The 10772-nt window shown below is 37.0% G+C and overlaps 1 protein-coding gene across 1 annotated transcript; it reads left to right on the forward strand.

The window, feature by feature from the left end:
- Positions 1–4727: 4727 nt before the first annotated feature.
- LOC126796120 (glutamyl-tRNA reductase 1, chloroplastic-like) lies at positions 4728–7769 on the forward strand. Its single transcript, XM_050522884.1, has 3 exons — positions 4728–5138; positions 5837–6078; positions 6250–7769. The coding sequence occupies exons 1-3, from the start codon at positions 4886–4888 to the stop codon at positions 7378–7380; spliced, it is 1626 nt and encodes a 541-aa protein (XP_050378841.1). The 5' UTR covers positions 4728–4885; the 3' UTR covers positions 7381–7769.
- The last annotated feature ends 3003 nt before the right edge of the window (positions 7770–10772 follow it).

Here is a 10772-nt window from a genome sequence, read left to right on the forward strand (position 1 = left end):
AACTCTAGCCTTGTGGATTCAAGACTACCGTTGGTGAAGTCTAACGGGTTAGTTCCGCTGCATCAAATGGTATTAGAGCAGGTCTAACCTGTCTCTTTTATCTACTTTGATTATCTATGGGTGACGAACAACATGGTAACAATCTGATTACCATATCATAGTCAGGTGTTACTGCTTCATATTTTTCTACATCAATGACTGCTTTATCTAATTAGCTCAAAGAAATTCGTGAGTTGTTGGAAGAACAAAATAACAACCATAGCAGAGACAGGGAAGGATGAGCAAATGGGCGAAAGAATACTTTGAGTCAAATTTTTAGAAGCATAACAAGTTTCTGATCACATGTACGAGGAGAGTTTTCTGAATTGGATAGATGAGATTGAAACATTCTTTGAGATCAGAATAGTTCTAGATCATAAAAAGGTCAAGATGGTTGCTTCCCATCTCAAGGACATTGCTGCTGATTGGTGGGATGGATTACATAAAGCCAGAAAGATGCAAGGTAAAGATCATGTTAGAACTTGGAGAAAAATGAAAGGCCTTCTTAAAGAAAAGTTTCTACCAAGAGATTTTTCAATTAGGAACTACCCTTCTAAGGTGGAAGAGAAGAAGATAAAGTAGGGGGTGTTCACTTTGCCTACTGTGAATAATAATTTTCTTAAGGAAAAAGGGGAATATATTGCAGTGGAGGAAGCCTCCCAAGATGAGACGCTCCACTCGAATTTATCAATGAAGAGGTAAGAGAAGAAATTTCATTTGTTAACATGGTTATTATTGTTGAAGAAAATTTAAAACCTCAGTTTAATTATTCAACATTGTAATTTTGGGATGCAAGACGAATCTGTTCAAGATGTGTTTGACAAACTTGTCTTTGGAGTTGGCTTCATGGTGGTGCCATCAGAGTTTGATGATGATCGTGTCTACAAGCCACATGTTCAGTTGTCTAATTTATTATGGGGATTGTTATCTACATGTTCTTGTTCTTTATTTAAGAGGAACTCGAGGTCGAGTTCTTTTGAAGTGGAAGAGACTGATGCATGATAATGATGGGGTAAATTAAATCAGAAAAATATAAAGACAAGGAAGCGGAGAACAATCAAAAAGAATATTATGAAGATAGGTAATTTGCGCGTTCTAGGACAACTAGCTATTGGAATATTTAAGAAGATTATCTTTTAGACTTTTCGGGTTGCTCATACAAAATTATATATTTTAATTTGTGAATCAGATTTGAGCAGATTATGGCCAGAATGTCTGTTTGAGATGCATAATGCTCTTTTAGAATGAGAACCACGAGATCCACAAGACTCACTTTAGTGAGTCCCGTCAAATTTAAGCTAAATAATAACGTTTTACTGTTTCAATTCGGGATTTAGTATTTCAGGCTAGTTATATTTTCCTTTTATAACTCTTTTTATTTAGGTTTATTTGTTTCTTTTTTTTTAATTTGGATTCTTTAGGTTTCAATATTAGATTATGACTTTGGGTTATTAAAGCATATATAAGCATTATCTTTCTTTATATTTGAGACAACTTTTATATCAATAAACCTTTGAGTTTTCTTAATTATCTTGGTGAATTCCAAAACTTCATGTGGATTCGAAAAACTCTAATCTTGTAGATTCAAAACTGCCGTTGGTGAATTCCAACGAGTTAGTTTCGCTGCATCAAGATACCTCAATCTCCGTATTCATGACTTTGAAGACAATGCTGAGTTAATCCAACCCAAAATCAAATACATTATTGGTGGTGTGGAAGTAGCAGTTTGCTCTAAAATAAATTTTCTTGAAATGATCATGTGCTCATAAAAAAATAGATCAAGTTGTTCAGATATCTGGGAATGCACTACCCAACATGGTCTTGAATAGAATGGAGATGGATTCAAGCCTGAGATTGTCCCAATTTGAAAACCCTATTTGGCTAGTTCTCCATTGATGACACACACGTGTGAACTATTTGAGCACGAGTCAGAGTTTCTAATGGACATCTGTTTTAGCTTAACTGTGATAATCCTTTGTCACAATGCAGTTGCTCTTGAAGCTAGTTTATGCATGTTGCTAAAATTCAATTTGCAAGCTTAGATAGATCTAGGTCGTTTGATTTTAATCCTATCCTTAATCATGCTTACAAAAACATCACGGCAAGGTTGTCGGATTAGATATGTTAATGGCTGCTTTGGATGAATATACAGTTCACACATTATACTAGTGTACTTCTAGCCAAAACAATGTGCTTGGGGCGGCGCGGTTTTGTAATGTAAGAAGTGTACTTGCAGATTGCACATATATGATTTTTTTAAAGGATTATTATCCATTATCTTCTTGCAAGTTGACCATTAATCTAGCTACAAAGTAATCGAATTTCCGATCAGTTATAGGTGTGACCGTAATGTTGTGTAATTTAGTGTCAAAGAAAAATCTGATGTGTAATTCAGAATATTCATCGGGGACAATCGATACACTCTTCATCGTAATATCTAGTTGCAGGAGGAGATTAACATGTTAGTGCACGGTGTTACTGGTCTCCCCTTTCAATTTTTTTCAATTTTGTATATGCTTTTGTTTGGAGAAAGTAGGAAGAAAGATTGAGAATCTGTGGTGTTTGGTAAAGTTGAAGATGTATGTGTGCTTTTCGATACAGATCTGAGCTTAGATATTAGATTGATAGATTCCATCAGTGTTTGGATTTCTGGCTCATTTGGTTTTTTCCGAAGCAATCTTCAGGTGAATGGAAAAGAATTCGCCAATCTTTGATTCATATAGGATGTAGAAATGTCTAGAACTCTAAATGATTGAATGGATTGTAAGGAAAACGAATTTGCAAGAGATTATTGCGTGTTTGTTTTGATGAAACTTAGTTTTAATTGGCTGCTTTGTTTACAGAGTGTAGTTGTTAGTTATGGTAGCCTTTCCATGATATTCATATTGCATCTCTTCTTTTGTATATCATATTGTGCTTTCTGGCCGTCAAGAAATTTATATTGTATGAGCTTCCTAGTTTTTGGAATGAAAAACATGGTGGTGAGGTCTTGCTCATGATATAAATTCAACTATGTCTCAAGAAAGACTGAATGGTTTGACTATGTTATCAATTGAAAAGGAGTTGGCGGAAAAGGTTGAGTGTTCGTGCTTAATTGACACTTTTGCTTCCAAGAATGCAAGAAGAGCAATTTTTGAGTAAAAGGTACTGGTATTTGTAACTTATTTTTTCAAACATTATAGCATTTTATTATTATTGAAAGTTTTATTGTTATGTTTTGTTGTTTCAATTTTTCTCGTCGCTTCGAGCTCCGGAAATCTTAGAGCCGGCCTTGAGTGCACCCTACTCCTCCAGAAGATATCGTTTTTCTTTTAATGTTATTTTTTAGAGTTGTTAGTATAACAGTAAAAGGGAGTCTAGCTTGCAAGAGAATTAGAAAAGTTTTCAGTTCCACATTAATAAAGAGAGATTTCATCAACTATTTAATCGTGCTAGCTTGTGCGGCATAACAACACCGGGACATTGCAGCAAGCAACTGAAAATCTGAAACAAAGCAAATTATCCATGCAAAATTTATGTTACATATATTTCAACAACAATATATATTCTTTGAATTGGCATGATATGAAAAAGAGCATAATGGTAGAAAGAGTCACACGTAGTAGTTAAATTATAGAAACCACAAAGTTGGATATCCGAAAGTGTGAGCTAATATTGTTCTCCACGTACGAGTTGGAGTTTCTCATTCTCAAAGTTGTGGCAAATAGAGGCCTGGAAATCTCATGGAGTAATCTATTTCACATATCTTCTCCCCCCACCCCCACCCCCCTATCTTCCAATCTTATCACTTTCTATGCATGCATATATTTCGTAATAGTTTTTCAATAGAGCATCAAGGCCAGGTTGATACTCTATTCCGACGTTAGCATTGTTTAGCTTGTCACTACTGACTTTGTTTCTACGTAAGATTTAGATGGTTGATTCTGATTTTAAAGTGTGAAATTATATAAAGAGTGGACAAATGTAATTCTCTGTATCTATAATAAATTGATAGTATACAACAATTAATCAATGAGTCAAAACTCAGCAATTATAAATGTGAAACATGAGCTTGAGGTTAGGCATGAAAGAAAAACACACCTTGAGAATCAGTCATACTACAATATTTCCTATCTTTTACCATAACATTAGAAATACCTCGATTAAATTTTGATAATAGCATTCTAAATAATACAAAAATTGTCTAATATCACACGACTATAACTTGTAAAATGAATATTGTAAAAGAGAAATCTCCCCTCTTCTAATCTCTAGTTTACAAAACAGGTGGTGAAAGACATTATCAAATCTAATTACTTTCCAAGTATCTATCAAATCTAGCTAATTGCTTTCTATATGATTTATGATTCTTGTGAAAAAAATTATAGTATACATGGATGGATACTATACATTATAAATCAAATGGTTGATATTATTTTATAAATAATATTTAAAAAAATAATATTTATTTTCAATCATCGAATCTATACTATGTAACCTGCATTAGTTATAATATATATAATAAATTAACCCAAAAAAATTAGAAAATGAACTCCGAGGGAGTGTGTCCCACACAAGATGGGAGGGAGTGTGGATAAAACGTGTGTTCCCATCCTCCAATCAGAACACAAAGAAATCAGAAACACACCCCGAAATCCCAACCCCATTGGCATTGCCAACTCTCGACTTCGCCAAAACCAAACCACAAACTCAAAACTCAGACCAAACCAAACATAAAGGTCAAATCTTTTTTGCGTAACCCACCAAACCCAAACGGCCAACTCTCCCTTCCACCAGCTCCCACAACCCCTGGTCGCATTTCCAATCAATTCCAGGCCTTTCGATCACGCCCTGCCGTTTGGGGTCAATGGCGGTCTCGACCAGCTTCGCCGGAGCCAAATTGGAGGCCCTTTTATTCAAGGCCTCTGCCTCCTCCTCCTCCTCTTCTTCTTCTTCTTCTTCCACTGCTTCGTATTTGCCGAGGCCCATTTGGACCAGAAAGGTTCAGAGAGGAGTGAGGTGCGAAGTGGCAGCCTCTGATGTTTCTGTTCAGGGTGGTCAGAGTGGTTCTTCTTCCAATGTCTCGGCTCTCGAGCAGCTCAAGACTTCTGCTTCAGACAGTAAGTTTCTGTTTTTTTTTTCACATTAAAGTATTTTGCTTTCTGTTTGGTTTTGGTGTATGCTGTAATGGGTTTCAGGGTTTGTATTCAAATTCAGTTTTGTTCTTGCAAATTTTTGGTTTGGTGAAATTTGGCTGAATTCTGGAGGGTGTTTGTGTTTCTGGGTCTGCAGTATAGAATGCTGATTGATTAACAGGAGTGTTGTTTCTGTTTTCAAAATGTGTTACACTGTTACTGTCCCTGTAAGTATTTTTGTGGTGTGTAATTTTGGAGGAGTAGTGGAAAGACAGCTAATATCATGTTTCTGTAATCTGAAGATGGTCATAATTCATAATATATAATGATGATTGCAATACCTGTAGGAAAATATAACAGTGATATTGTTTATATACTATGACTTCATACTGAGAGGTTGCGAAGAACATTCATAATTTCATCATACCCCCTACTTTGTTCTATTCCTGGTCGTTTCAGGCTCTCGAAGTATGAAGGTTAAGGTTACCATTTATTGGTTTCATTTATATGGAATTTACAATTCCGAATTGCTTTCAAAAATCGAAGTCAGCAATGTTCTTGTTTTTTTTTTTTAACCATGGGTAAGGTTGTTGCGTGGCTTTTAGAACAAGATTTTTGGCTTTGGCTTCGTGTAACTATTATTGGTATTTTTGTTTGACTGAACTTTCCACTATAAATCTCAGGATATACGAAGGAAAAAAGCAGCATTGTGGTCATTGGGCTTAGTATTCACACAACACCTGTTGAGATGCGTGAAAAACTAGCCATTCCGGAAGCAGAATGGCCTCGAGCCATTGGGGAGCTGTGTAACTTAAATCATATAGAAGAAGCTGCTGTTCTTAGCACATGCAACAGAATGGAGATATATGTTGTAGCTCTGTCTCAGCATCGTGGTGTCAAAGAAGTGACCGAATGGATGTCAAAGGTAATCTTTTCTTTTTATGTGTATCCTGGTATAAATTAGAAATGGTAAAATATCTAAATCAATCAGTTTGAGTTGCACTCGCTAAATTCTTAAAGTTGCTTTCCTAAATTTAAAACGAATGATTTCTAGGTCTAGAATAGTTCATGACTATCTTTCATTTTTTGTTGACAGACAAGTGGAGTCCCTGTTTCTGAGCTATGCCAGCACCGGTTTCTATTGTATAATAATGATGCTACACAACATCTCTTTGAAGTATCAGCAGGTCTTGACTCTCTTGTCCTTGGAGAAGGTCAAATTCTTGCCCAGGTGAAACAGGTTGTTAAAGTTGGGCAAGGAGTTGTTGGCTTTGGCAGGAACATCAGTGGACTGTTCAAGCATGCAATTACAGTGGGAAAGCGTGTTAGGACTGAGACTAACATCGCTGCAGGTGCAGTTTCTGTGAGCTCTGCTGCTGTTGAACTCGCTTTAATGAAGCTTCCTGAACCCTCTCACACTACTGCTAGAATGTTGATTATTGGTGCGGGAAAAATGGGGAAGCTTGTGATCAAACATTTGATATCCAAAGGTTGCACAAAGATGGTTGTTGTAAATAGGAGTGAGGAGAGAGTAGCAGCCCTCCGTGAAGAACTGGAGGGTGTTGAGATAATCTACAAGCCCCTCACAGAAATGCTTGCCAGTGCAGCTGAGGCAGATGCAATTTTTACAAGCACTGCATCAGAAACCCCATTATTTTTCAAAGAGGATGTGACGGACCTTCCTGCAGTTGGTCCTGAGACTGGGGGTTTGAGGCTATTCGTCGATATTTCTGTCCCTCGGAATGTGGGCTCATGTGTTGGAGATGTTGATGGTGTTAAAGTTTACAATGTTGATGACCTTAAGGAGGTTGTGGCTGCTAACAAGGAGGATCGCATTAGGAAAGCAATGGAAGCTCAATCAATCATTACTGAAGAATCAAAGCAATTTGAATCATGGAGAGACTCATTGGAGACCGTTCCTACCATTAAGAAATTAAGAGCTTATGCAGAAAGAATCAGAGTTGCTGAGCTTGACAAATGCTTATCAAAAATGGGTGATGACATAACAAAGAAAACAAAAAAAGCTGTGGATGATCTCAGCCGAGGTATTGTGAACAAGCTCCTTCATGGTCCAATGCAGCACTTGAGATGTGATGGGAGTGACAGCCGAACTTTGAGCGAGACCCTTGAGAATATGCATGCTCTTAACAGAATGTTCAGTCTTGAGACAGAAATATCTGTGTTGGAGCAGAAGATTCGAGCTAAGGTGGAACAAACCCAGAAGTAAGCCTCTACATCATTTTACTTTCATGACACTTTTACTTCCTCACAGTCAAATAAGGGGAAACATCCTCACATTATGGTTTAGTCCACTTTGGTGTAATCTAAAATTGGATAGTAAAGTGGCGTTGGTCCCAGCTAGGGATCTTCCAATTCATTCATTGGTGTAAGACACTTAATCTGGCTGTTATACTGGGAGTTCTTTATGCCTTGGATGTGTTCTTAAGTGGCTGTTCGGCTATGTGCGCAGTAGGCCAGTAGCAAGTTGCAGAATTATGAGGTGAATATATGTAATTGTCCGTGTTGTGTCATTACCTTGTATACTGTTAATTCTTTGTAATTATGATTGATTTGAAATTTTGATGTTACTATATAAAATTTCTCCAATTCAGTTTTTCCCAATCATGAATCTCAATGTAGTTGCCTGTTCCCTTTGATTTTATCAGCAAAGCTAAATTCGAAATTTTGAGCTTTATACGTCTCAAACTTTTAGTGATGACTGCATCAAGCCATCAAGCAATTTATCATCAAGTAGAAAGCCAGTGAGCAACTGAGGCTCATTATCTAAATAAAACCAAGATGGGGATCCTATAGAAAGTTTTAATCGAGACAGTTCGCATTCCTCTGCCCTGCTCCTAAGTACCGTCCTGACTCCTGACCCCGTTTGCATCATAAGCCCCTGGAATGTCCTCCAATCATTAAATAAGCCTGTGTTTCTTCAGAATTACGATTAACAGTAATCTGATGTCTGAATTCGAATCGAGCTTCAGGCATGGTGGAGATCCATCTATATGTTGGTTCAAGTTGCAGACTAGGTTTAATTGCCATTTCAAACTCCTACCTTCCAAGCAGAAGCCAGTGACACTGAAAGCTTAACAGCTTGAGAGAAAAGAAAGACTTGATATATTGATTCTGTTGAAAAATGTTACAGAGAAGAAAAGAAATGCAGCTTATATAGTTAGCTAGCTGATCACACAACTACTCACACGTGGAGCTTTGGGTTTACATGCTGGTCTCCTTGCCGCTCTTTGCATGGGTTCACAAGAATTCAGGTTGAAGGTGATTCTAAGATCCTCATTGACTCTATCAACAACTGTATCCAAACTCCTTGGCGCATTCAAACTGTTGTCCATGATATCAGAAGACTAGCCGACCAGTTTATCTCCATCAGTTTCACTCATATGGCGTGAAGCAAACTTTCTCGCTGATTCAATTGCAACTTTCGGCCACTCTACCTCAGTTGCTGCCTGGCAGAATGGACTCCCTCTCTCTTCCTCCAAGGCTTTTAATTTTGACTTACATAGTTTAGGCTGTTTTAGAGGTTTCTCTTTGTAATTTTATTGTTTCTTTCTTTTTTTTCTTGTATTTCCATCCTCGAAAAAAAACTACTGACATGTGGAGCAACTAACCCTATTGTGATAGCTAGGACTAACAAAATTAACAGTACTAAGACAAGATTAATGCTAATTAATACAAGACACATGGAGCAGCTGACCCTATTTATAACAACTAATGGAAGAACCTCATTTTTATTTTTCATGGGAAAAATCCAAGTGTATCTGGAGCAATCATTTATAAAAAGAACAAAGTATCTGAATTCATCAAGAGACAAATATGGAGAAGGACCCCAGACATCACTGTGAACAAGTTCAAATGGATTAATAGACTTTGTCTTAGACTTTGGAAATGGAAGTTTGTGAAATTTCACTAACATACAAGCCTCACATATGGTTGAAGTATTATGAGAAACACTACTAATATTGTTCATCTTCAACATGTAATTAACTACTTCATTTGCAGGATGACCTAATCTCTTGTGCCAAAGAGATCGTTGAACAAATGGTACAACAAAAGCTGAAGACTTGAACTGCTTTTTCTTGAATTGTTTGAACATCACTCTTCTTCTGAACTGATGATGAAGAAGAACTTGATAATGAAGCTACTAAATGAAGGCTAGAAACTGAAAGATTGAATGGAATGGGGTAGACACCATTGTTACTCAGTCCTTTGTACAAAATTTTGTCCAACACCTTGTCCTGAATCACATACACGAACTAGCTCATCAAACCAAACACAACAGTTATTTTGTTTACATAGTTGATATATAGACAATAGATGTGCATCAATTTCAAGTATAAGAAGAACACATTCCATTTTCATATCCCCAAGATAAGCATTACCAGTATGAGTTATTTTTTTTTTAAATTACAATTACCAACTTGCACAGAATCACCATCAATGTATGGAGCAATATTGTTGAGCAATTGAATTTCATAAGTCATATGGTTAGTTGCACCAGAATTAGCTAACCATAATTGTTGAGATGCAGGACCAGCTGCTGCAAGCATAGCATACATGTTGTCACTTGGAGATTGTTGTTGCTGCTGATTTGGAAAACCAATATTCCAATAACACCTATCTGTCGTATGATTAGTTCTCCCACAGTAATGACACTTCACTTGTGTGCTTGAAGGTGTGCATTGTTGGTAATACTCATGCATGTCTTAGCAGTGTGACCACAATGCCACAAAACTGACAAATAACATGTCTATTTCCTCCATTACCATTATCTATGCCTCCTCTAAAATTACCATTTCCCTGAATATTACCATTGTCTCCATTACCATTTTCTCTGCCTCTACCACCATTATCTTTGCCTCCTCCAAATTACCTCTCCCACCATTGTTCATCTGACATTTGCCTCTTTCAACATAGAAATTCATCATTTGATCAAAGAAAATGAAAGGATTAAAACCATATACATAACTCATTGTAAGATGAGGCATGTAAGTGGGAGTATTGGAACTAAAGGAAGCACTATGTGAGGTATGAGGTGTTTGTTAAAGTGGTAATGGGAGAAACCAAGTGGGACAGCTCGAGTAGATGGATTGCTTTGTTAAGGAGAGAAGGTTGGAGTAGATGGTGTTGGGGATTGAGCAATCATAGCTGTCATAGGAGAGGACAGAAGTGGAGACATTTCTCCTAGAACATCCACCTCTACAATCTTAAGCAAAGACTTATGCTGAGCCATGTCACAAGTTTCTTTAGACCTAATCACAGTCTTTATAGCAGCATACTCATTTGGTAAACCAATTACAACACCACAATGTCATCATCACCAACAATAACTCTTACTGTCTCCAAAGCATCTCTAGCATCCTTAATTCTATCAAGAAAAGTTTCAATTGAATCATCCCCTTTCTTAATACTCATATGATTAGCCTTAAGCTGAATGACATTCTGCTTATTAGAGGTTGCAAATTTGTTCTTCAGATTAGACCATATTTCTGCAACTAAGCGTGATCCAACAAGATAGTGCATTGCCTTAGGTCCTAAGGTTTGGCCTATCATATTGACAAGATTATGATCTTGTGCCTTCTAAGCATCATAGTCCGGATT

This window comes from Argentina anserina, chromosome 5, assembly GCF_933775445.1.
Source record: "Argentina anserina chromosome 5, drPotAnse1.1, whole genome shotgun sequence".
NCBI lineage: Eukaryota > Viridiplantae > Streptophyta > Magnoliopsida > Rosales > Rosaceae > Argentina > Argentina anserina.